Consider the following 27860-nt stretch of genomic DNA (forward strand, 5'->3'; position numbering starts at 1 on the left):
TGTAGTGAAAGGCTTACCTCTCGTATGTTTCCTTGTTATTGAGATTCCTATAGCTAAACTAAACGAAGAGAGAGCTTGAATGATCTTGGAAGAGCTTTTAGGTAGTTGGAAATTTGGATATGCTATGCCAATTTTAGATCTATCACATGGTGAGTGGATTCGGAATTTCAGGTTCAAATGTTTGGGGGGTTTTCTCACGAATGGAGCATCTATAGGAGTTGGGAATGCTTTTTTGGCTCTTTTTTTTGTCTTTCCTCTCTTTAGATCCCCCCCCCCTCTTTTGAGTTTGAGTTGGATCAGTAGAAGGGGGAGAGTTTTGAAATTCGTTTAATCAAAGGACCTGGGCTTGAAAACAACATTTTTACAAAAATGGGTAAAGATTTTTCAAAGAAAATGGTGCTCGGTCAAGCCTTATTCTTTGGTGAAAGGTTTTCTACGATTTGGGGGTGGTTTTCATGGGTTTTGTGCGTCCAATGGGAGTTCGAGGCGTGCCTGTCATGGTAGTCTCATATTTGGGGCTGTTAGTAGTGGAAAATGTAAATTTGATGAACTTTTAAAAGTGGTTTTCTCTTTTCTTAGTTTTAAGTGGGGGTATCTTTGGGTTTTTGAGCTTTTTGGGTCTATTAGGCTTAATTTCACGGGTCCAAGTGTTTGATCAGGTCAAAAATGAGTCTGACATCAGCCATCACACTTTTGAGGTTTCAGATTGGGATAAATGAGGTGGTGATTCAATCTGGTGCATCGAAATGACATATTCCTAGTTTAACGGTCAAATGGGTGAATTAGGACATGAAATTTGACGTGCTGGGGTTTTTTGGGTATTTGAACATAGTGGTGAGGTATGATTGGCCTAATAGGGTCGAGATTATGGAAATTTATGGCTGACAAATTTGGACCAACGAGATTTACTAAAATAGAAAGTTTGTTTGATAAATGGTTAAATGTGAGAATTTTTGGATGAAATTTGGTGGATATGCATTTTTGAATGTCTTGAATCTGATGGAAGTGATGGATCTTTGATCAAAAGTGTGGATCGTTAGATTTAATTTGGGTCAATGGTTTATCAATTAACAAGATGGCTCGAAGTGGAATCTCACATTTTTAACATTTCAATGGAGAAGTTTGGTTATGAAATTTGATGCGGGGTTTTTTGGGTCTCTAAACATAGTGGTGAGGTCTAATCAATCAAATGAAGCTGGGATGGTGAATGATAAGCTCTAGTCAATGAGGTTTGTTGAAATAGGATGTAAGCTTGGTGGTGGGTCAAATAGAGGAGTTTTAGAATGAAATTTGACGGATAAACACGAATTAAGGTGATGAGTCAAGTGAATGGTTTTGATCTAAACGAGAAATGGTTAATCTAGGTTTTTTAAATTAGGGTCGTCGAAATGGAACTTTGACGCTTTCAAGGTTGATTGTTGTAGACTTGTAGTGGGATTCACTAGTTGATTATATCCGAATGATCTTGAGGCAATGGATGCATTGGATTAGGATCGTTATAAATGATGTTGTCATGATGAATGGTGGATGTGTGGCTAATTTATAATTTCCTAAGTTTGTAGGCCATATTTGAATAGATGTCGATGTTGATCTCAAGGTTTTCATTTGTCTTGTAGATTGTGTCAAAAGAGGAATTTTTGGCTTTATAAAGTCTCAATTTGATTTGGTTGTGATTCCAAGTTTTGGAGTCTAAAAGGAGGGTATGAAGATGTTGGGTGAAGGGATTGAGCAAAAATTGGCTGTTGACAACCATCAACATCAATTATGATCATGTCTGCATACATCATCAACATCGATTTAATATACCTATTTTCCTGTATTCTCTCTCCCGCCTTTTTTTGTTTTATTTTGAAATTTTGAAAGAGAATAAGGGTAAAATAGTCTTTTTTGTCTTTCTATTAGCATATGTTAATGGCAATAAGGTTTTAGACAATTGTCAAAAATAGGAGAAGAGGTTTAAGACAATAGTTAAACAATAAGGGTACTGTTTGTTAATTAGCTAAATAGTAGGGATAATTTAAGAAATTTTCCCTAAACATAATTTAAGTATGTGCTAGCTTGGTTTTAAAGAAAAGGTTGGAAAAGGAAGGGAAACTTGTATTGGTTGGTCGGGCTTAGAAATATAACTTTAGGATGTGTTTGGTTCGTATTGGTTTCCTTATCTTTCCCTCATAGAATTTTCATATATTTCTCTACCTTTTCTTTCAAACCAACATAGTCTCTATTCTAATGATATAGCGGGTACATGGGACAGGTGGCAAATAATCCAGTTTAGTCCATCCCATCGCTCGAACCACAATCGCTCCTTTTTCTTCTAGGTTTATTCTCCAAACTTCGAAGCTGTTTATGTATGTGTTTGGTTCTGTGGGCATTTAGGGATAGGTCGTTAATTTGTACATTTTCACTTTATTTCACTTTAAACGTTTTTTGTATTTGTTGTTTGGTTGGGGTTCACTTTAAACATTTTTTACTCTCCACCTCAAATTAATACCCATTAAAGTTTGCCTCATCAGCATTTAGTTTCAAGCAACACTAGGGCATTGGGGGAAACATGAATTTGACGTTTCCCCAAATGCCCCATGCACAAAAATCAAAGCGTTTCAGTTTTCTACCATTTATTTGTGGGGTGTTTGTTTTCGTTTACGTTTATTGAGTAAACGTTTTGTACTTGTGTGATTGCAAAACCGAGTAAAGCAATTAATGATGGGCGTTTATGACACATAGGCGCCATTAGGCACCACATCAGCAAAATGCCAATAAACACCTACTCGTTTTAGGAAGCTCCAAAAGGAATTTTCCTGAAATTAGAGAGGCGCACGGTGCTTTTGCAAACATCGATACATGCAAATGCAATTAATGAGGCATTTGCTGACGGGGCATCTATGTGGCATCAATAAACGTAAACGGAACCAAACATATACTTGTTTGGTATATGTTTGGCATCGATGCTGCAGATGCAACAACAATTTCTCAGAAAATGATGCATTTTTTTTGTTTGTAATCATTGCTGTCAAGTAGGATGTTTCCTGAAACAATAATTTTTTCTGTTTGATACTACTGCTCTAAGAAACTTTTTCTGCACTTCTATCCATTATCTAGTGCCACATTACTCTAAGAAATGTCAAATTTAACGAGAAATGTCAAATTTAACGTTGCCCTAAATCATGCCTTCTCAATTTTAAAGACGGCAAATAGTAATTTTCTAAAGCACCATTTTTTATTATGTGGCGCCGTTTTCTAAAGCAACAGCAATGATGCCAAACAGACGGTTGATAAATAGTGAAAACAAATAATTGTTTCATTTTGCTTCATCCGTTTTATAATGTTCGGGACCTGGGTCTGGGCTCTGAACTCTAATTCTGGAGTCGGAAAATGGAAAGAGAGACCCACTGAGGGGCGGTTTGCTGGTTTCCTCTGAGGTTCTGATATCTGAATGGCGAGCGGTGGTGGTAACCAGCCTCCACCATCACCACCCTACCGACCCTATCGACTGGTTCGAACCCTAACCGCCCATACCCGAGCCGTCTCCTGCGTCAAGTTCTCCAACGACGGCTCCCTCCTAGCTTCATCCTCCCTCGACAAAACCTTAATCGTCTGGTGTTCCCAAACCCTAAACCCTCTCTCCCGCCTCATCGGGCACTCCGAAGGCGTCTCCGACCTCGCCTGGTCATCCGATTCCCACTATATCTGCTCCGCCTCCGACGACCGCACCCTCCGTATCTGGGACGCCCGTACCGGCGACTGCGTCAAGACCCTGCGTGGCCACTCTGGTTTTGTCTTCTGCGTCAATTTCAACCCTCAATCTAACCTTATTGTTTCTGGATCCTTCGATGAGACCATTAGGGTTTGGGACGTTAAGACCGGTCGATGCGTTCATGTGATTCAGGCCCATTCAGAGCCCGTTACCTCTGTCCATTTTAACAGGGATGGCTCTATTATCGTCTCCGGGAGTCACGATGGAAACTGCAAGATTTGGGATGCCGACACCGGTACGTGCTTGAAGACTCTCATCGACGATAAGGTTCCCGCAGTTTCGTTTGCGAAATTCTCGCCGAATGGGAAATTCATACTTGTCGCCACTCTGGACGATACCCTTGTAAGTTCTCTTCTCCATCCAATTAGTGTGTTATTGATGTTAATTATCTAAAATTTGTCTACTCTAACTCTTAAGAAGTCTGTTTATGTACTTATTCCTAAAACCTTAGTTTGCAGTTTTAGAAGAATTTCGTATTTGTATGAACTAAATTTTAATTTTATAATTCAAAACGGGTGTACCAAACTTCTTATTTTTCCTTTTATATTTGATCCTTTTTTGCAGAAGCTATGGAACTACTCCGCAGGGAGGTTTCTAAAGATTTACACAGGTCATGTCAATAGAGTATACTGTATAACATCCACATTTTCCGTTACGAATGGGAAGTACATTGTTAGTGGATCAGAGGATAAATGTGTATACTTGTGGGATCTCCAAGGTAAAAATATGGTCCAGAAACTAGAAGGCCACACGGATACTGTCATCTCTGTAACCTGCCATCCCACCGAGAACAAAATTGCTTCCGCAGGTCTTGACAAGGACAGAACAATAAAGATCTGGGTTCAAGATACATGAATTGCTGTTGAATGCCCTTCAGGTTACTTAGTTCCTGACTTGAAGTTCATGTAAGTTTTGGGTCTTCTTTGATGGGAACTAGTCCACCAAATATATGTGCCCTCCTTGTTTTCATTCTATATGACATTTCTACTTGCTGCCGTGTATTATTCGTGGACTATTAAAAAAGTAAATAGAAAAACGTTTATTCATGTAAATGTGACATGTGAGGATGAGGACTGTGTTTTTGGGTCTGGGGTATAGATGAGCATTGAGAAATAAACCACAATACTAGTTGGGTGCTTGAACAACAGTCCCACAATTGCCATTATCTTGAACTTCTGAAGTGACTCATGCCGACTCTGCCTTGTACTCGTCTTTGTTTTGCCTCCTCTATACTTGGCGTCCTTGATCTCATTAACCTGCAATCTTATCTTTGAGAACCAGGTGTTACAAGTTTTTTCTATCAGTACAGTTCCATTGCTGTAACTACCTGTTTTAACTGTTATGGTCTTGCAGGCTTGCAACTTTGGCTTTGTGATCATGAATTTTAGTCTTTGACTTTTCTGAAGAGGATGGTAGATGAATCATAAGAACTTGGAAACCCATTGGTTTTTCCTCATTGATCAAACCCAACAGTCAATCAGGATAATTTTGATTGATCTGGCCGATAAATCTACACTTTTGTTACAACCCCATTGTTTCCTCTTTAGTGTCCTCATGAAGTTGTTTCATGGTTATTTGTGCTTTTTTGGACCTGGCTCTAGGCACCCAAAGAGCTCCACCCTCTACTTTGTTGAGAAGCCAAATAGCCAATATATTTGTTTATACAGGCCATGCAACTCCTGCAATATGACTATCACTGAGCTTACATTATCAAAGAAGGCTTCTTGGTTTCCACTTTTGAGACATACAGTGGAAGTTAATGGTGTGGAGTAAACCACAACCACAAGGACATAGTGTTGCATATTGTAAGCCCTGCTCCTGTTATTTGACAAGTAGCAATTATTTTTTGCTGATTGTCTAGATTGTCTAGATTCTTTGTTTGGTGCCATCTTGATGAATGCTGTATAAAAGGTGAACTTTTAGTAAAGGCATCCTTTTCTCGAAAAACAGTTATTTGTCTGTCTTTGCAACCTTCTATTTTTTCTGGAAGTGTTCATGCTAAGAGATTTGGTATTATTCTATGAAAAAAAAACCAATATCATTGTTAATTTGCCATGTCTACTAGAGGATCCAGTATAGACGATTGGTTTCTGTGAACTATCGTGTTCCTGTATGTTGGGTTTTTGCCCTTTTGAATGGTAATTGTATTCTGAAGAAGAGATCACTGCTTTTTTATGGTTGACTGTAAAGGTTATATTTATATGAGAAAGGGAGAGAATATTGTGTGGCTCAGTTGCAGCCCAAACCCTACTATAAATAAAAGCCAAATTAGCTGTAAGCCTACAAATAAATTTGCACTGATGCGAAACTGTGGCAGTGCAAATGATTTCAGCATAAATTCTGACCTATTCTTGTTTCAAATTTTAGCTTATTTTGTTTGATTGCATCACAAGTGAAGTAAATTAAGACATGAAGCAGAATGAAGTAAAACCCAAAACACAATTAATCGAGAATTTGCATTTTTTTTTTCATTCGCACTTCCATGCGTTTGTACTAGTATAAATAAAATTGCACTGCAACCAAACACAGCCTAATGAACTGTTAAAAGTTGCAGTAATAGCTTTAGGCTTGCTACCCCAAAAAGAATGATGATGATGATGTCTGAGGTCATGGTTCCAGTAATTGAATCAGATTATTAGAATTAAGGGGGTATTCTTTTTTTTGGATTTTGAGAGGGGGAAGTTGGTCGATGGGTTTTTAGTTCTCATTGACAAAAAATTCCATGTTCTTTTTTCAGATTTATGTGGGGACCAGGGAAAGTCTATTATAATTATTATTTTGTTTTACTTTTAAGAAACTTTTTAAATTTATTACATAATTTGGTCATTTTAACTATTTAAAATTTAGTCATGTTAAATATTTTGTTATTTCAATATTTAAATAATATGTAAAACATTTAAAAATTTCATTATTTGAATTTTATTTATTTTAAAGTTATTACATGATATTAAATATTTTGTTATATAATTATTTATTTGTTTTTAATGTTTTGTTATTTAAGATATTTAGTTATTGAAATATTTAAATAATGTTTTATTTTTCAATGTTAATATTTTATTATCTGAATAACATTTAAATTGAATAATTCATAAAATTATGATTTATATTGTTATTACATAATATCATAATGAATGTTGTAAAAATATAGAATTATTAATAATATGAATATTATTAAATCCATTATAATTAATTTTTGTTTTTTTGGATAAAATTTTTAAAGTTGGTATATAATTTCATTATAATATTTAAATAATTCTGAAAATTTTCAATTGACACTTTCTTTAGATAAATGTAAATAAAAAGTGAGGGAGAGGATAAATAGGAATTAGAAATAGTTTAGGAGAGAAACTCTTCTACTAAATTAGAGACAATTTAAGAGATAAATAGGAGTTAGAGATGATTTAGGAGATAAATGAGAATTAGAGACAGTTAGGAGAAAGTGGGGGCAGGTGTTGCCACTTGGCTAAACATTAGAAAAGCAAATCTCTTTTTCTTTATGGTTGTTAGAAATAATTAAGCCTATGTTATTTCTTTATTGGTTTAATGGGTAATTATGTAGAATTAAAAAAATAAAAAATTCAAAAAATAAACAGGAAATTAGGAAGGGGTTTGGAGCAAGGAGAGGCATGGTGATGTTGACTGTCTTGCTATTATATATACATAGATATTAAGACTGAATATCGTTATAATACATTATATATAATATATTAATATGCAAATGTATAGCATATTATATATTATATGTTATATATTATATATTAAAGGGAAATTGTTTAAAACTCGCCATGAGTTTTCAGCATTCCTCTTAAACAAACCACAATTTTTCAAAATGTCTAAAACTCACCATGTCACTAATTTAACGTTAAACAGACTAACGGGTGTTAATATATTATCATTTTAACCTTATTAGAAAAATATAAAATATATACAAAACAAATCAACGAGTGTTATATTACCATTTTAATATTTAGACATGAAAAAAAAAGAAAAAGTTCAAAAAATATTTTCAAATATAAAATACATAAAAATATAAAAAATTATTGAAATTGCAAACAAAATAAAAAAATATTTTCAAATTATAAAAACTATAGAAATTGAAAAACAAAATTAGAAAATAAAAATTGTAAAAAAAACACCAAAAGTTATAGAAAAACATAGAAATTACAAATAAATAACAAAAAATATAGGAAAAATTATAGATTGTAGAAAATAGGAAATGTAAAAAAAAAGAAATTATAAAAAACATTGGAGATTATAACAAAACACTAAGAATGCAAGAAAATAAGAAAATTGAAAACTAAAAATACCATTTTTTCAGTTAAGAAGCATTAACGGTGTACTAACGGAAGGTGAGTTTTGGAAAATAAAAACTTACTGACATGGTGAGTTTTAGACATTTTGAAAAGTTGTGGTGAGTTTAAGGGAAATGTTAAAAACTCATGGTAAATTTTAGACAATTTCCCTATATTAAATGTTATATACTGTAATTTAATTTTTTCTGTTAACCAAATTTTTAATTTTGAAAACCGAAACCAAAAACCAAAATTCTTAAAATAGCGTGCGTTATGAGTGCCATGCAAAATGCCAAGAGTTTCTCTGTTGCTTATGAGTGTGACGGTGTTTATATGCATCAGAACAAAATGCCCAAAACACAATGTTAAAAACTCATGGTAAATTTTAGACAATTTCCCTATATTAAATGTTATATACTGTAATTTAATTTTTTCTGTTAACCAAATTTTTAATTTTGAAAACCGAAACCAAAAACCAAAATTCTTAAAATAGCGTGCGTTATGAGTGCCATGCAAAATGCCAAGAGTTTCTCTGTTGCTTATGAGTGTGACGGTGTTTATATGCATCAGAACAAAATGCCCAAAACACAATGTTAAAAACTCATGGTAAATTTTAGACAATTTCCCTATATTAAATGTTATATACTGTAATTTAATTTTTTCTGTTAACCAAATTTTTAATTTTGAAAACCGAAACCAAAAACCAAAATTCTTAAAATAGCGTGCGTTATGAGTGCCATGCAAAATGCCAAGAGTTTCTCTGTTGCTTATGAGTGTGACGGTGTTTATATGCATCAGAACAAAATGCCCAAAACACAAATTAGAAACCATGGTGCATAGTCTCATATGTGTCCAATGACTCGCTCTGTTGCTCAACTCAGATTAGGATGGAAATTTAGATGCATCAAAATGCCATGCAAGCTCAAATTGAGAATGCAGGTTCAAATTTGCCCACAACCACAACTCATGATGTACAAAATCTCTCATTCCTTCCTGGATTTGAGCTACAGGATGCAACTGATCTCAAACCATTTCGGGATAAAGCAGAGGTGGAATACCAACTTCGATGGTCCCTTCCAACATTTGTGTCACCTTCTTCATAGATGGCCGAAGAGGTGGGTCGGGGTGGACGCACCACAGTCCCACCATGGCCATCCTCTCAAACCTCTTGAAATCGTTCAATGCCTCCATGTCTTCCTCCACCACCATGTTCAGCTTCCCACTCTTAATACAATCTGCAATCCATTCTGTCAACACCAGGTCGACCTCTTCGGTCTCTTCCTCTACCCGTTTCGGATCGATGTGCCTTCTACAGCACAAGATCTCAAGCAACATGACCCCAAAGCTGTAGACGTCGACCTTGGTTGTTACTGGTGCATTCTTCAACCACTCTGGTGCCATGTATCCAGCCGTCCCTCTTACATTTGTATTAGTCCGAGTTTGATCTTTCATCATAATCTTCGCTAGCCCAAAATCTGATATCTTTGCTGTGTAGTTTTTATCAAGTAGAACGTTCTGGGGCTTTATGTCGCAGTGGATGATCTGGGTCTCACATTCTTCATGCAGATACAGCACCCCCCTTGCAATCCCAAGCGCCATTTCCACCCTGTGCTCCCAACTCGGTTTCTCCCCTTGCTTGAAGAGCAAATTAGAGAGAGTTCCATTCTTCATTAGCTCGTAAACCAAAATCCGGTGTTTGTCCTCGTTACAGAAGCCCAACAGGCGAACCAGATTCCTGTGATGTGTTCGACCAATAGCCCTCAGCTCCGCCTCAAACTCCTCCTCGCCTCGTTCAGCAGCAGCTATCTTCTTCAGAGCCTTCACAGCAATCTCAATCTGTTTATCCTCTATGACCAGGGTCCCGCTGTAAACCATCCCAAATGATCCTCGGCCTAGTCTTGTTGTGAACCCACATGTTGCTTCATGCAGCTCTTCAAATGTAAAAGCTCTCAGGTTAATCAACATAGCGTCCACATCTGCAGAGGGCCTTCTGGGTCGTCTGATGAATCGTCTAACTACAGGGTGATAGTAGACGGCAAGAGCTGCGAACAACAGAGCAAACGCCGCAGTTGTGAAAAGACCAGCTTTCAGTAGACCCCGACTTACAGACTTCTTCCCGCCATGATGATCACCATTCAGAATACCTCCTCCATCACTAATCTGTTTCGGCACTTTGATTAACGCCTTATACCCATTTGTAGAATTGCGGCTAATTCTAGCATTCAGAATTGGCATCCTCTTCTTGTAACAAGTTGAATTGACGAATGAAGCAGCCATGCAATAACAGTCATCCATGAGTGCCTTCCTGCAGCCCTCCTCGTCTGTTGGTGTTACTCTTCCCAAATCTGCAAAACCGGCATTAGGAAAATCTGCATCATCGATAACTTCCACCGTGAAATTCGTCAACGATGGCTTTTCTATACAACGATCCGGCTTGCTCTTTGGGTAGCATCCCTTAGCAATGTTATTGGGATCTAAGGGGCGGTAACCCGGGAGGCAGTCACAGCTGACTGTCTCATTATCTGGTGAAGAGCAAATCCCGTACACCCCACAAATAGCATTCACCGTGCAGGGCTCGGTTATTACTCTCCACACCATTTTCCATTGACTGTTGTTCTTCTGGTACACATGTTGCTGCAAATTTCCATGGTCGTTCAGCGTCACTCTGTGGTAGTAGTCCTCCGTGGGCTTTGGCACATCCTCTGTTAATGGGAGGATGATGTCTGTGGTATTTTTGAGGTACATGAATGCATTCGTCCGGTTGAAAACCAGGCTCACATTATTAATGTTTATTGTGTTTGAGACCCAGTAACCAGGATCTGCGAAATGATAAGCTGAGAGCACCAGATTACTATCTTTCTGCATCTCCAACATGAAGTTTCCGGTGGAGTAGTCGACAGTCCCATTTTTATTGGAATAAAGCTTTCTGCCTGCAACCAAAACTTGGCCCGGTAGGAGAGTGTCCGTCGGCGAATCAAATGTTTGCCAAAGAACACTTGGACTGGCGTTTTTTAGGACAAAGTTGCCATCGTCTTGCATGTAACCAGAACTTGCAGCGGTACTTTGGTATAAATACGTGCTGTTTCCGTCGGAGGATGTAAGGATAAGATGGCCGGCGGAAGTGCCTGTTGTTAATCTGAGAGTGGAGCTCGCTGGTACCGGGGCGTCACGGTTGGCAGACCATACAAGCGTCTTTTCTGGGATTTTGTCGAACCAAATCCCAACAAGGAAGTTGCCGTTGGAGAGACGGTAAAACCCGAATGCGAAATCACCGGAGGGCGATGTCCATGAGGAATTGGTGGTTCCTGCAGTAATGGTGGCGCCTTGTGTTATCGTCTGAGCATGGGTGTTATGCTCGGAAGAAACAAGGAGTAGCAGTAGCAATGGAAGAAGAGACATGGCACAAGATATTGCCAGAACCGTTGCAGAATAACGAAGAAGAAAGTAATAAAGAACGGAGAGAGAGGGAAGATTTCTTTATTATCATCACTCACCTCCTTTTGGTCGAAGGATTACAAATACAAATGTGTGATGCAAAAACATGTTTATAAATACAAAATATTAAATATAAGGTTTTGCACTTTATTTGTATTTGCATAATTATTTTTTTTTGTGTGACATTCACCTCAAAACTTTACCCATTTTAAAAGAAGAATTTACTACGACCTTGGTCGCATACAACCTCCAATGATGAAATCGAGGTGGAAGATGAAGTTGTGCACCAAGATCTAGAATCATGAAAGAAGATCAGAGGCTCAAGGAGTTGTTGCCCGGGTAGATACTCTAACGCTCAAGTCAGTAGAACGAATGGTAAGTGGTCTGGCCGAGCAGATGAAAACAATGTTGGTTTGCAAATAAGAGGCAAAATAAAAGTCTGAAATTTAAAAGTCCCTTACCCTAAGCGGAGGTTATCTATTTATAGCCGAAGATCCGTATCCTAATCAAATGAGTCTTCTGGGGTTGTTGGGATGAGGTTGCTTATCGATGTTTTCAGGATGAATCATCATCCCTGATGGGGTCACCTTTCTTGTCTGTGCAGGATTCTCCTTCTTGGTCACGCTTATTTGTTCTATGCGGTACCAACGTGGCTATGGAGATAAGATAGCCACGAAGACTACCACGTAGCTAGTTCAACCATAACTCAAACACCATCAACTGAATTTTATTTTAATTTTTTTATAAATACAAAATTAGTTCATTGAAAACACATGCTCATGGCCTAATGAGTTAATTGAGAGAATTTTGTCACCTATTAGAGAACAATTTTTATTCAAACACTTATACTTAATTAATTTCTTTTCTGGTAATGGGTTGTATATCAATTATATAATTAATAAAAATCTCTTGATAAGTAAATATAGATGTCAAATCTAATAGGGTCTATTTTATAGATGTTATTATTAAAAACTGCGATTAAGGGCCTGTTTGGTTGCTCTGAAGTTTGATATCTAAAAGTGAAATAATTACATTAAGAGGTATATTGGTGTTAGTGAACTTTTCTTTCCTCTGAACTCTGAATGCAAAAAATGTTGTTCCGAATTCTAAAAATTATCAAATATCTATTTTGACGCCATATATGAGAGTTTTTGTTTGTCTTTTTGAGAGTATCATTGAAAAACAAAAAGTTGTATGACTACACTTTAAGAGATAAGAGAAATCGAAAAACCATTTTTCTCTTAAAGTTAAAATATTTTTCTTAAAAGATAAGAGTTAAGAGGAAAGGAACAAGCGCTAATCCACCATGTTTGGAATCAGACCCAATCAATCCATTCACAGCTCTATAATTGAGGCTGGCACAAGTCCTAAACCCTTTATCTGATTTCGCTCTCATATGTTTTGGTTGTAATTTTGAAGTAGGGTCGTTGTTTGTAATTTTGCTTTGTTTCGTTTTGTATTTATTATCCCTTCCACAAAAAAAGAAAAAAGTCAAATCAACCAGTCAACACTGCGTAGCTATAGGCCGATGGCGGGCTTGGACCGGAGAAAGGATCAATTGGAAATTAGGAAGGTTGTCTTAAGACTCTTAGATAGTTAGATGGGCTGTTAGGCGTAAGTCTATAGACTGGACTGAGGAGTTGTGGATGTTGAGTTCCATTCTGTTATGTGATCCTTTTTTTCTCCACGTGGACCACGTTCACAGAGGCTGGTGGCCTTGGGACCTTGGGTCCGTAGAAGACTACAAGGTATTCAATGAACCGGTTGAACAGTCTTTGGTAGTTTCTTCTTACGTGCAAGTCCTTAATTGCTTATATAAAATCATGTCCAAGAGATCCTCCTTTTATGTGAAGTCTATTAGACCAAAGTTGGAACTTTTCCAGTTGGAAGAAGCCTACATCTTTTGTGGTATCCAAGGACTTCTCATGATCTTGACCAATTCTGCCCGCTAGACCAGAACCAAGTGTCCTATTAGGTAGGATATGTAACTTACTTTGTCAACTACCTACCTGGGTTTTAGCAACATCAGGCACACATGAAGCTGATATGGCAAAGATCCATTTCATGGCTGTAATAATCATGTTAGTGCCTCAAAGTAACAAAAATGATAACAAATAAATAAAGGGAAATTGTCTAAAATTCATCATGAATTTTCAGCATTTCTCTTAAATTGACGACAATTTTTCAAAATATCTAAAACTTACTGTGTCAGTAAATTTTTATTTTTCAAAACTTACCTTCTGTTAATGCACCGTTAGTGCTTCTCAACAGAGGTGTCCACATCAGCATATATAACAATTTTCATAACCAAATTACCCTTAGACGGCGAGTTAGAGGAAAAGGGTCTTTTCATTTTTCAAATTTCATGTTTTTTTTTTTTTTGCATTTTTAGCGTTTTGTTATAATTTTCAATGTTTTTTATAATTTCTGTTTTTTTTTTTTACATTTTTCTATTTTCTACAATCTATAAGTTTTCCTGTATTTTTTTTGTAATTTATTTGCAATTCTTGTGTTTTTCTATATTTTTTGGTGTTTTTTCTACAATTTTTATTTTCTGATTTTTTTTTCAATTTCTATAGTTTCTATAATTTGAAAATAATTTTTTATTTTGTTTGCAATTTCTATAATTTTTTATATTTTGTGAAATTTCTGTGTTTCTATGTAGTTCATATTTGAAAAAATATGTTTTTTGATCTTTTTCCTGTTTTCCATGTCTAATTATTAAAACATATGTATATATTTTATATTTTTCTATGAAGATTAAAATGGTAATATATTAACACTTGTTAGTTTGTTTAAAGGTCAAGTTAGTGACATGGTGAATTTTAGACATTTTGAAAAGTTGTGATGAGTTTAAGAGAAATGCTGAAAACTCATGGTGAGTTTTAGACAAATTCCCTATAGAATACCAAGATACAGTTTTACCCTTCCATGTGGGTTTTCTTCCATTGGCCATTGGATTTACACACAGACTTAGGACTTGGTCGGTTTGGTCGGGTTGGGCATTCTTATGAACAGCCCTAGTTAATTTTATACCGATGGATGTACATTATACACTACCATTGCCCATAAACCCCAATCCTACCACCAAAATAAAGGTTTTTTTTTTTGTTCTATGCTTTTAGAACCGTTCTGCATCTAGATGTTAATCAATGTACAATAATGCCAATTATAATAAAATATTTAATTTTAAATATGACCATTGGATGAGGGATCGGTATTTCAAACATTTCATTTAATATTTCAGGTAGCAAAATCAAGACCAAACAAAGCGCTGCTTAAAACATTTGTTCAACGCCTATTCGGCGTAAGTACCAACTGAACAAAGTTTGGTGTGAAAGGCTGAGTGGTAGAATTAATCAACAAGAGACTAATCTGTATTCTAATTTATAAGCCGGAACAAGGAGCACAGCTCAGGAAAATTATGGATTAGGAAGGTTCAAAAAGGCTATGCAGAAAACCTAAATTCTGCCATCCCCTTCTTAGTTATACCATTAATATACCAAGCAATTCTTAGTTCTCACACAGAATCATCAACCTGGATACAAACACATATATAGCTCTAGCTTCTATCTTTCCATTTTGTAATATATTCTGGTTTAGAAGGCAATGTATGAATACAACGTCACATTTATTTAATTAAAAAGTTTCTGGATTCATGAGCAGGGGTGGAATCCCAACTTCAATCGTCCCTTCCAACATTTGATTCACCATCTTCATGGATGGTCGAAGAGCTGGGTTGGGATGAATGCACCATATAGACACCATTGCCATTCTCTCAAACCTCTTGAAATCACTCAGTACTTCAGCGTCTTGCTTCACTATCATCTCTAACTTCTCAGATCTCATGCAGCTTAGAACCCAGTCTGTCAAAATCAGCTCTTCTCCTTCTTGAATCACCTCCTCGATCCGATTCAACTCCATGTGCCTTCTACAACAAATAGTCTCAAGTAGCACCACTCCAAAGCTGTAGACGTCCACTTTGGTTGTTATTGGCGCATTCTTGAGCCATTCCGGTGCCATGTATCCCATCGTTCCTCTGACGTTGGTGCTGGTTCGAGTTTGGTCCTTCCTCAGAAGCTTTGAAAGCCCAAAGTCTGCAATCTTAGGAATGTAATTTTTATCAAGTAGCACATTTTGGGGCTTTATATCACAGTGGATGATCTGGGTGTCGCATCCTTCGTGCAAGTAGTGCAGGCCTCGTGCAACGCCCAGTGCTATTTCAGCCCTCTGATCCCAGTTGGGTCTCTTGTCCTCCTTGAACAAGAAGCTAGACAGAGTCCCGTTCCTCATCAATTCATAAACCAAAAGGCAGTGGTTGTTTTCTTCACAATAGCCCAATAGCCGAACCAGATTCTTGTGATGGGTCCGGCCGATTATTCTTAGCTCTGTTACGAACTCTTTACTGCGTTGTTCGTCCACCGTGTCCAGCTGCTTCACTGCAACCTCAATCAGCTTATTATCTATTCTTAAGATCCCGCTGTAGACTGTGCCGAAAGCACCTCGGCCCAGTTCGTCGGTGAACTCATTTGTTGCCTCATGGAGTTCTTGGAACGAGAATGCCCTCAAATTAATGTCCAGCTGCTTCGCCTTGGCTGAGGGATTCTTTCGTCTGTTACGTCTCTGGGTTAATGGGTGATAGTAGATGGCAACGAGTGCGAACAGTAAAACAAGTGTGGCGCATGTTATGATCCCAGTATGGAGGGAAGCCCGAGACCAGTTGTTTCCATCTTGATCAACATCTGGAATAGTAACCCTTACAGGAACCTTGATGAAGGCTTTACTTCCGGTAGTATGAGGGAGGTTTCTTCTTGCATTCAACAAAGGGGTCCTCTTCATGTAACAAACGGAATTCACCAAGGTCGCAGCCATGCAGTAACAATCACCCATGACTGCCTTCTTGCAGCTTTCCTCAGTTGCAGAAAAAAGTCTTACATAGTCTGTGAAGTCATTTGAATTTGGAATATCAGCGTCTTCTAACACTGTAACGTCCACCATAGATGGATGCCCACCACAGCTTTCCGGCACGTCTTCCATGTAGCATCCTTTGGAAGGAAAGCTGGGGTCCAGGGGAGAATAACCCGGGAGGCACTCGCAGGACGCCGTGTTGTTATCCGGCGATGTGCAGAACCCATACATCCCACATACACTGTTCACACGACAAGGCTCTACAAATAGTTTCCACACCGGTTTCCACTGATCGCTTGATCCTTTCTGGAGAACGTATAGCCGGAAATTTCCATCACCGTCAAGTGTTGCTCTGTGGTAGTAATTTTGGATAGGACTGGGTACAGCATTTGTTGTCAAGTATTTGAGAAGTCCAGTCGTATTATCAAGGCGAATGGCTGCATCCTCCTGGCTGAAAATCAGAGTTACATTCTTCATGTAAATAGTTTGAGCATCCCAATAACCAGGATCTGCAAATTGGTATGCTGAGAGCACGACATTGCCGTCTGACTGCATCTCTAACATGTATTTTCCTGCCGAGTAGTCGAAAGTCCCATTTGCATTGGAATACAGCTTCTGTCCCATAACTAGAACTTGGCCCGGTAAGAGAGTGTCGGTCGGAAAACTAAAGCTCTGCCAGATAACTTGTGAGGTGGAGTTTCTCAGGACAAAATTCCCATCATTTTCCATGGACGCCGACCGTGCAGCGGTGCCGTTGTAGATGGAATATATGGTTCCATTTGGGTAACTAAGAACAAGGTTTCCGGTAAGCGTGAGCGCCACTACAGAACCAGCTGGAGCTAAGTGGTTGCGGTTTGCCGACCACACAAGCGTTTTCTTTGGGATCTTGTCGAACCATATCCCCACGAGGAAGAGACCAGTGGAGAGGGAATAGAACCCAAATGCGAAATCTCCCGAGGGTGAAGCCCAAAAGGACTCGTTTACAGTTGTGATGCTGGAGCCCAAGGTAATGTTTGACGAGGTGGTTTGAGCATGGGAGCCATGTGGGTAGGAAACTATAAGTAGTAGCAATAGAAGAAAGCAAACAGGGGGTGTTGGATCAGCGGCCATTACAACTATCTACTACAAGGCACAGGTGGAGGGGAGCATTCAGTTAAGATTTAATCACCAAGGAAATATGTGAAACTCCTTGGAATAGTCGAACAGAGCTGGAAGGATATTAGATTCATATCGTGTTTTGACTTGGGACCTCAAAGTTCCTTTTTTCTTCTTCTTCTCTCTCTCCAACTAATATGAAATCAAAACTTGTTAGTAATTCTGAAAGATCCATTGAACCTTAAAAGCTTTTAAGGTGTTAGGGGAGGTCCTTGAATTTTGATAAGTCTCTAACACGCTCCCTCACATGAGAGTTCATTGGGTTTGAAGTAGGGGTGATCATGGGCTGAGCGAACTTAGGCTAGGCTCGGGCCTAGTGTCTAAAAATATAAGCCCGGGCCCGGCCCATGATCACCCCTACTTCATAGTTCATACCAGTGGTACTTTTTTTCACTTGTTGCGGAGACTATAGTAACTTGTGAAAAACTTTAAACTTAATATCAAGATAAAAGCTTCTAGATAAAAGAATTAAATAATTATACCTTATAATTTGCAAGTTTCAATTGGTCATTAGTATGCTAAAACTGATAATTTTAATAAACCAATTCTTCTATATCAACAAAAAATCAACCTAGAACCTATAATATTTATGAAAAAATAACCATCCATTGTCATGTAATATCCACAAAACAACTTTAAACATTTATATAAGGGGTTCCATCTTTCTTTCTACTCATATAGATAAAAGTTGAAATAAAAAAGATATTAACAAATTAAGAAAAAATAGTTCAAATTAATGTAAATAAATAAGTAATAAAATATTGAAAATGGTTTCAGTTTTACCTAAACCTTGCAACCACTCTAAACTTCAGATTTAAGAAATTCTTCTTTTGATGAGAAAAAGAGAGTGAAATTGGGCACTGTAGTGGTTTTGTGAAATTGGTGAGGTTCTTGAATAAATTGATATTCTCTAACAATAATGGGATCTACCAAGTGCTTTGGTTGTTCCACGAAAATTCCAGGAAGCGTTAACCTTGCTAACCCTTGTAGACGTGACAGGCCGGCGATAGTTTTGGAAACTAAGAAAGGTTGCAGACTTTCAAGGTGTATTTGTTGAGATTGTTTGGTCAATTCACGATTCTCTGTCTATTCAGATGACAGGTGGAGATTCTTCCATTGATCAAGACGGTTTGTGAGAGTGAACCAAAAACCGATTCTTCCTTTGTCAACAAAAAATTTTATCCGGGATTAAGCTTTGTATATTCAGCCACTATTAAATAATCCATTGTTAAAGAAAGTGGCTTGGACTTTACTGTTGAATGAACCTGTGACCACAAACTTTTGGATAAATCTTTGGAAAGCCAGTTATCTCAAACAACACAACAACTTGTTTCTTTTTCGTAAATCACAGGATCCCCTCATTTGCAAATCAGTAGCTCCACTACTTGGGTGAGTTACTTCATGAATTAGCTGAGTAATCCAAAATCTACTCATTTGGTAGGTGTTTGGCATTTGTGTTAGGAATATTGTACTTTTTTTTTGAGAAAACGGTATTGAATATGTTAAAACGGTGTTTATTTTTTCTTTGGAACCGGTACTATCACATAAGTTGTTTTCGAAAAAAACAACACTTCTTTGTTTGGTACCAATATATTTTATGATATATAGGGCATATCGTATTAAAATTTTAAAATAATTTAGACATTTGAATACACTCGATACAGGTGTTTTTTAGTTGTATTCTAGATTGTGGAAAAGTGATCTCGGGGACATGCAATAATGCACTTAGACTTGATTTGTTTTAATTTGGAAAGATTGGCTAACATTTGTTATTGGTGCTGGTCCATGACCTTGACTTGGCGAGTCCACTTGGTTGAGATGTCTTATATGTTGTACAAATGGAGATGTTAGGAAATTTAGGCCTTTGATGTAGCTATGTTACAATCAGGCTTATCTAAGAACTTTTGGGACTTACCTTTTACAACAAGCAATCAATAGTTTTCAAAGCAAGCCCTAAGCTAGGCGGCTTGACTTGAATCCAAAAAGGCGCCTATCTAAGTAATCAAGCGCTTACCTATGTGACGAAAATGACAATGCCGGTACCCTAAGGTAGTGTAAAATTTATTAATCCCTCCCTTGTTCTATTTCTTTTACTTTCTTTTTTTTTTTAATGATTTTGGTATAAACTTATAGCCTTTTTTGGTTGCTAATTGATACAAAATTGCTCCATTAACTATTTATTGCATTGATTTTATTTTTTAAAATATTGAAATCAATATATTTAATACACGTTTATATATCTCTTAGTTATGATGATTTGGCATGTTTAATTTGAGAGAAAATTTAATGTTTTAATAAAGAGAATTGATATTTTTCAATTAATATGTCTGTTGAATGACACAGAAAACGAAAGACGTAACCAAAATTTAGTACTTAATTTTATAAGATTGTTATCACCCATACATGCAACCATGGTTAAGGGTGTCAATGGACCGGTTTTGGATTGGATCCCATCCGGTCCGAAATCAATTTGGACCAATTGGACAGACCAACAAGATATTGGATTGGACCAATCCGGTCCAAAATATTTATTAGATTGGATTAGACATGGTCTGTTTGTAATAAATTTATATTGGATTGGGTTGGATTAAGTCAATATCTGATTCATTGATATAAGATAAGAATATATGTCTCAATGGACCGGGTTTGGGTTGAAACCAATCTAAATCAAAATGAATTTGAACAGATTGGACGGTCCAAACATTGAATTGGACTGGTCCAAAACATTCATTGGAATGGATTGGACCTGGTCCATTTTAATGGACATACATTGGACTGGATGGGATTGAACCAAATCCAATCCAATTGACACCCCTAACTATGGTGATGTTTAATACCATGACTATTTCTACTTGAAACACTGCCACGCCAACACCACCTAAGCGTTTTTAGTTGAAATGTAAATGATTGTTTTTAATTAAAACAGTCATAAAACATTTTTTTCTAGAAACATAAACCAAGGGCTGTTGGGGAAACATAGAATGACCTGACTCTTAGTTGGCATCCTACCTGGCAGTGTAGAGATATATTTCATATTTCCTCATAGAATCCTCGTCACACCCACCTCAAAGCATGTATCCATACATCAGGTAAATTTCTTGCATTTACAATTGTATATTTTCATTTATGAGGAGATATTCCCAATCCATGACTGGCATCAAATGCTTTGAGGTGAGTCTTAGGAGTAAATCTGGATTCATATTATAGTGAATTGCAATATATAGTAGAATAGATAGGTATACACTACCATATACCCATAAATCCTACCTACAAAATAGAGTTTTTTTTTCCTAGGTTCTATGCTTTTAGAAATAATCTATATATAATAATGCCAATTCATCATAAAATATTTATTTTAAAATTTGACCCTTGGATGAGAGATGATCAGTATTTTCACTGGGTCAAGGTCAACACCAATGGTGCCTGGTTGTTAGGTGTAGCTCCCCGATGGAAGCTGAGGCTCGAGATATTTCAGAGGGGCTACTATTGGCCAAGACCATGGAGATGGACTACATTTTTTTAGAGAGTGACGCGAAAGAGGGGGTGGATTCACTTTAATTCTTCATATTCAGATCCACCCTGGAGAATCCACTCAACCATCATAGAATGCAGAAAGGACTCCTTGACTTTAATTCAGTTCATGTAAATCATAGATCTTTGTTTATGTAACCAACTAGCCCCACGAGCTAGTTAAACATGCCCTATCGCATAATCTTTCCATGATTTGGTCAGTCACCCCACTTTGTTAGGTTATTGGTTACTAAAGATTGTTGAATGAAATTGCCTCAGGGCTTCTAAAAAAAAACACAACCACAACAGTAACAAGTACAAACATACTACAATCCATAACTGTTCTGAATTATGAATAGACTAGTTCACACAGACAGTGTCGTTCTATAGTCCACACCACATTTTTTGATTCAATGCATCTCAATACATTTTATGAAGAATCTACATAGTTGGTCATAAATGTCAAATTTTGCATTTTATATGATAAATATATTGAAAAAGTGCATCGATAAATTATAAAAATGATAGTAAAATAATTAAAAATAAAAAATATTTTATTTTATTGATAAAAACATTAAAAAATTACTATTTAAATAAATAAAAAGGGTAGAGAAGGAGCAGCGGCCATTACAACTAACTACAAGCCACAGGTAGAAGGGGAGCAGATCAGTTAAGATTTAAGCACGGAGAGAAGACTGGTAACCTGGGACATCAAGGAAAGAGTAGTCGAATGGAGCTAGAAGGGAGTTGGGGAGATAAGATTCATCTCGTGACTGGGACATCAAGTTCGTTTTTTCTTTCCTCTCTCTTTCTCTCTACAACTACAAGTAATATGAAATCAAAACTTGTTAGTTGTTCCTTCTGTAATGAACTCTACCAAGGAATTTGGTTACTTCATGAAAATTCTAGGAAGCGGTAACCTTACTAACCCTTCTTGACTCGGTCAAATGGGTGGCAGGTCAGCGATTGTTTTGGAAACTAGAAAGGGTTTTGGACATTTGGGATTTCCTATCCATTCTCTATCCACCGTGAATTGCTGCCACACATCTCTATTATGAATTAAGAGATGTGTGGCTCCAATTCACGGCAGGGCAGGTAGAGAGTGGGTAGAAAAGTAGAAAATCAGGGCTCGGGTTTTGGAGTTTAGATTTTCTAGGTGGCTCCAATTCATGGCAGATAGAGAGTGGATGGGAAAGTAGAAAATCAGGGCTCGGGTTTTGGAGTTCAGATTTTCTGGGTGTATTTTGTTGAGGTTGTTGGTCAATTCACGATCCTCATAGTTTTCAGATGATCACAAAGTCACAGGATGGTGATATATTATATCCGCCATAACAATTAACAAGTCACAACCACTGATGGTCACAAATCACCGATGGTGATATCCATTGTCAAATTTCCTCAGTGGTGTGCTTGGACAAATTTTGTCAACCAATAATTTTATGCGAGATTAGGCTTTGGATATTCAATCACTATTAATAATGCAATGTTAAAGAAAGTGGCTTGAGCTTTCCTGTTGAATGACCACAAACTTTGGGTAAATCTTTGGAAAGCTAATTATCTCAAACACCACTCCCCTGGTTTGGAAATCAGTAACTCCCTTTACTTCATGCTGAGCTAAAGAAAATGAAAAAATTTGGTCAACCTTCAAGTTGGCTTTTTTTTTTTTGTCTTTTTTTTTTGGCTGATTCAAGTCTCTCTTGTAAGTTTACTGACATAATGGCCTCCCCACCTGGCACGTAAATTTTAGCTAGTGATTCGATTTTACTTCTGTTCAATGGAATCCTGCTTTGTCATCAAATAATTGGAATGAATGTTCTTGCGACATTGAATCCGCACCATATATATTGATTGAAAAAACAGTAGAAACTGAGTTGCAACAACCATATAGAGATTCAATCTTCAGGGTTATTTCAGTTGTTCGAAGTTACAAGGTTATGGATACAAAATGAATAGAAGCCATACATGATTTACCCTTCTGATTTCATCAAAAATGAAAAAAAAAAACCCTACTCTCTACAATCAACATGTGATATCATTTTTCATTCCATTTCCCCCGCTATTTACACAAGGCACAAACACCTCCCACAAATCAATGTCCTAAACACGTTTTTTACCCAATATGAACGAGTATATGTGCAGATTTTTCTCTATACCTGTACTAACATGAACCAATGGCGTGTCATCAGAAACAGCCTTCTTTTCTACATCAAACTTCAATTGTAACACGGGTCTTAATAGGCTTGAGTTTGATTCCCAGGCTCTCTGGAGAAAGAAGCTCTGGAGCTATGTACGAATGACAGGAGGGGCTGGCAGGATTTGAGCCTTGATTTGGCAATGATGCAGGAGGGAGCTGCCTATGGTATCCAAAACCCATCAGAAAGAATTCAATGGGGACGAGCATGGCATATGGGTGCTCCTCTGTTACCAACGAGCCACAGGCTTCAACCTGCACAATATGCCATAAGTATCACTACATGTAGATCCCTGCTTCTCTTCTTTAGAGGACCATAGCATAAATTTCATTTGTAAAAGAGGGGGGTAATATGTTTACAAGCATCCAAAGGATCCTTGCTATTTTTGGGTAACACCATGGAATCTAGGAAAAAATGAAATTAAGGCTCAGTTTGGAAGGAGTGCAAATACAAATATGTACAGTACAGATACATACAAAATAATACAAAACACAAGGCTTTGCACTCTACATATTTGTATTTGTATTCCAAACTGAGCCTAAATTACACTTCAAACTGAATTCTGTGGAATTCAGGTGGCACTTTCTCCCAAAATTTTCAAAAGCACTTCAAATTTTGAAGTTGCCCCAATCCCACAAGTTTCTGGATTCTGGTCCAAACAATTTTTGGAGCCAAACTAAATCAGAAAGCTTATGGAGGTAAGGATTCCAAGAAACTGGTGATCAGATTGATGAAACCATGAGCACTTCAATTAGTAGGATAATCCTGATTGAATGAAAACATGCTTGTAGAAATATCACTTGTGTATTTATTTTTTGGATTGTTAATCATCATCACCACTTGGTTATTAATATCCTTATCATCTAAAACACCATGATGCAATGTTTGGTCCCAACCATCCAGGGGGTCTTGGGAGGGGTGGATTTACAGACCTAACCTATTTTCCACAAAGTGGCTGCTTTTCAGACTTCAACCCATGTTTGGTGAGACCAACTGACAATGGGTAAAGGATTCCATATTATGTTGATCATTTATTGTCCCATCACTTGCAAAAAAATCAACTTTTTTAGAAGTAAAGTCATGCCATGTTTCACTAGTGAAGTCGATTGGAAAAAACAACCTAGCAATCTCAATGTGGTAAAATAAGATTTTTAGGCCACATTGATTCATGGGGAAACTTTCAACTTGAAAGCCCTCGCGACATATCCCCAAGAAAATCCCTCGTATAAAAGAAGTTTTTAAATAAAAAGGACAAAACCTTGATGACTGTCAAAAACAACTAGGGAAAATACCAAATACAAGATGTATGTGGATAACATGACAGGAATTAAAACATGACATGTATAGAGGGTGCCCAAGATGATGAATAGTTCAAATCAGCCATGTCATCTTTCCATGTGGCAGAAACAAGTGTATGGGTATAAAAAGAACATAACATGGTTTTGTGATGTCAACAAAAGGACTACTGGTGCGCACCTATGTAATCTGATGTAAGTTGAGGGTTCAAAAGGATCTACAGAAAGGCCATAAAGAAACAAAAAGGGTTAACTATTCACAAACAAAAGTTTTGCCCCTTCCTTGATCGAGTGGAATTGAAAAAAGTAGATTACTGTAGCAACCCAAATAGTTCAGACAAGGCTTAGTTAAGTTGTATAAAAGAAAATATAGATTAAAAAGCCAACCACTTCATGCTATACACATGATCCCCCTAAAAAGAATTGTAGGAATTGCACCTTTAAGAATCAATTGCTTTACAAGCCAGATGGTCTAGTTGAAACTTGAAAGAAGATAAAGAAAGGGAAGTGAGGCAGCTTACCTCTACAAGAGCACTCCTGTCCATTTCGGCTTTCATGTGAATAGCATCAGATTGGAAAGGACTACTTTCACCAACAAAAATGAGTGTTTTACATCGCAGCTTCTTCAACTGCTCTGTGAGATCAGGTCTCCTGTAAATACGCATTCGATTAGTCCATAGGCATTGGAAAGAGAGATGGGATCAAATGTTGAATTCAAATCCCCCTGTGAGTTGACGTGCAGGTAAAACCAAGAAGAGATAACAAAAGCACAATACTATACACTTATGCCCTAGGTATCTGTCTCTTTCCTATTGTATGATTGCTGCAAATCTAACTAATATAAATGTTTTACATTGCAGCTTCTTCAACTGCTCTGTGGGATCAGGTCTCCTGTAAATAAGCATTTGATTAGTCCATAGGCATTGGAAAGAGAGATGGGATCAATGTTGAATTCAAATCCCCCTGTGAGTTGACGTGCAGGTAAAACCAAGAAGAGATAACAAAAGCACAATACTACACACTTATGCCCTAGGTATCTGTCTCTTTCCTATTGTATGATTGCTGCAAATCTAACTAATATAAATGTTTTACATTGCAGCTTCTTCAACTGCTCTGTGGGATCAGGTCTCCTGTAAATAAGCATTTGATTAGTCCATAGGCATTGGAAAGAGAGATGGGATCAATGTTGAATTCAAATCCTCCTGTGAGTTGACGTTCAGGTAAAACCAAGAAGAGATAACAAAAGCACAATACTATACACTTATGCCCTAGGTATCTGTCTCTTTCCTATTGTATGATTGCTGCAAATCTAACTAATATAAATGTTATTTAGATTAATTACCCCATACATGCAATGTTCTATAAAGGAGGATAAATATTTGACTGTACCAAAGGAGAGATGATAGAATAGGCTATTTGTAAAGGAGAACTTATAGGGTGTAGATAGCTTAAACCCATAATCTTCTTATTATTGTTATTTTGTTAATTGCATGGAGGTAATGTTAGCTTGGCATTGTTCATTCACATTGATTAGTCATGCTACTCCTCCATTGCTATATTATTCATATATTGCTAGCTTAAGCTTGTAGTCTTGTTACTATTTTTTTATAATGATTACTCACTTGTAGTCTTGTTACTATTTTTTTATAATGATTACTCATTGTGTCCCTAGGGCAATAAGGACACCAGATGTTGGTAAGGTAGATCTAGGTATTGGCCTTGCTGGCTTGCTCAATCCCACAACATCAATTGCTATTTACCATTTTGATCAGGGATGATAATTACACCAGCATTGTCTTGCATTTCCATTCCCAATTCCAGATACAGAAAGAGGACAGAGTATCAGATTGATAGCTGGAATAAAGCTTTTGCCAAGTCCTTGTGAACTAGATCAGAAATGGTAAAACTTTTTTTTTTTTGATAAATGAAGTGGTAAAGCATATAATTTATGCATCACATGTTATCAATGCGTTTGTTTGTATCACAATTATTAGGGTCAACATGTCAGATACTGGGAACTTAACAACTTTAGCAGGAGATCGAAGCTTTTCCCTGCCAAACTACAATTCAATCAAGTGGAAAGGTGCAAGAGCTTACTCATTAATAGCTTGAAGAAAGCGCATGACATTTGAGCTCTGTCTTTCGGCCAGTAACTGTGCACACATAACAGAAAAGTACAAAAACCTGATTTTAGCCATACTCGAGGTTCCAATTTGTCCTTTCAAAAAGTTGAAATAAATGAAACAGCTGTGCACATCAGGATCAAGCAATCGTTTCAATGACTTCCACCTTGCACACCCGCACCATCAATATTTTCAATTATCACAAATATCAGCATATCACCTAAAATTTACAATTATTCCAATGAATTCTGAAAACCCCCAAGCACCACCCTACTATCATGTAAATTATCTGTGCTATATATCCTGGTCTGTAAAATTTAGGAATCAATTTGTTCCTTACCCTACGGCAAGCATGTACGATGTCAGATTCAATACCATGCAGACCAGATCTAACTTCCTGAGGTGATGAAAAACCAAAAAATATACTAAATAAGAACATGAATTCAGCCAAGCAACCTAAAATTCAAGCTAGGAAAAGTACCTTACTAAAGTAACGCTGAAGAAGGGAATTTTTCACTAAACCACACATACCATAGAAGTAGAGCAAGTTCAGTATCACCTACAAGGTGCAAATATTTTATTTATTTTTCATTTCAAATATCAAATTTCATGTTAAAACAGCAAGGATAACCTTTTGCTCTGAAGGAAATAAATATTATGCAGTAGCATAAACCCACCATTGGTGAAGCAGACTTGACTCCTTCCATGCATCATCACCTGCTGTATGGGTAGGGTTATTGATGAATCACCTCTTCGACCAGCAATAGGCCAAACTGGCATGACCCTAATCATCGACTAAATTAACACTGTAGATTACTTCACATTTTAATTAGCTGGACAACAGGAAGTGATGCATCATAAAAACAAGACCACCCTGTTTTGCAATTTGTTAGACTACCCATCCAAAAGGTGTAACATTGATGGCAAAAGCATGGGAGGAGAAGATGCATTCACCAAATGTTGGTAAAGAAGCAAGGTCCTGCTTTCCATGTTAGCTGCTAAACCATATTATACTCCCTGTTTTCCAAGTATAAAATTAATTGATTACGAAGATAAAACCTTGTTGTAAAGCCACTCCGTCCATGAAGGTGCCTTGCAAAGTGGGCTAACAAGGATTAAACCAAGCACACGTTCCTTATATTTTGTCTGCATCAAAAAGAAGATAATTATCAAACCAATAATGCAAGATAAGAAAT

General features: G+C 37.1%; 4 protein-coding genes across 6 annotated transcripts in view; 1 reads left to right on the forward strand and 3 right to left on the reverse strand.

Annotated features, from left to right (window-relative positions):
- The first annotated feature begins 3308 nt into the window (after nucleotides 1-3308).
- On the forward strand, nucleotides 3309-4806 carry LOC104611895 (COMPASS-like H3K4 histone methylase component WDR5B). Its single transcript, XM_010279168.2, has 2 exons — nucleotides 3309-4096; nucleotides 4319-4806. Exons 1-2 carry the CDS (start codon nucleotides 3434-3436, stop codon nucleotides 4607-4609), a joined length of 954 nt encoding a protein of 317 aa, XP_010277470.1. The 5' UTR covers nucleotides 3309-3433; the 3' UTR covers nucleotides 4610-4806.
- A 2124-nt stretch (nucleotides 4807-6930) lies between these two features.
- Nucleotides 6931-11797, reverse strand: LOC104586686 (G-type lectin S-receptor-like serine/threonine-protein kinase LECRK3). Its single transcript, XM_019195846.2, has one exon. It carries the CDS (start codon nucleotides 11443-11445, stop codon nucleotides 9070-9072), a length of 2376 nt encoding a protein of 791 aa, XP_019051391.1. The 5' UTR covers nucleotides 11446-11797; the 3' UTR covers nucleotides 6931-9069.
- A 3014-nt stretch (nucleotides 11798-14811) lies between these two features.
- On the reverse strand, nucleotides 14812-18668 carry LOC104611889 (G-type lectin S-receptor-like serine/threonine-protein kinase LECRK1). The gene has a single exon (XM_010279160.3). It carries the CDS (start codon nucleotides 17497-17499, stop codon nucleotides 15121-15123), a length of 2379 nt encoding a protein of 792 aa, XP_010277462.1. The 5' UTR covers nucleotides 17500-18668; the 3' UTR covers nucleotides 14812-15120.
- A 4257-nt stretch (nucleotides 18669-22925) lies between these two features.
- The window catches only part of LOC104611871 (protein NDL2-like), a 28443-nt gene continuing 23508 nt past the window's right edge, over nucleotides 22926-27860 (reverse strand). For 2 of the 3 annotated variants that reach the window (XM_010279129.3, XM_010279147.3), the window contains exons 6-11: nucleotides 27724-27810; nucleotides 27146-27223; nucleotides 27005-27061; nucleotides 26639-26694; nucleotides 25063-25192; nucleotides 22926-23500 (exon numbers count right to left, since the gene is read on the reverse strand). In XM_010279129.3, coding sequence (XP_010277431.1) covers nucleotides 23261-23500; nucleotides 25063-25192; nucleotides 26639-26694; nucleotides 27005-27061; nucleotides 27146-27223; nucleotides 27724-27810 — 648 coding nt within the window. In that variant the 3' untranslated portion in view covers nucleotides 22926-23260. The remainder of the gene's footprint in view (nucleotides 23501-25062; nucleotides 25193-26638; nucleotides 26695-27004; nucleotides 27062-27145; nucleotides 27224-27723; nucleotides 27811-27860) is intronic. The other variant, XM_010279138.3, reaches the window with a different exon arrangement.

Source organism: Nelumbo nucifera, chromosome 4, assembly GCF_055504915.1.
Source record: "Nelumbo nucifera cultivar China Antique chromosome 4, China Antique-T2T, whole genome shotgun sequence".
NCBI classification, from domain to species: domain Eukaryota; kingdom Viridiplantae; phylum Streptophyta; class Magnoliopsida; order Proteales; family Nelumbonaceae; genus Nelumbo; species Nelumbo nucifera.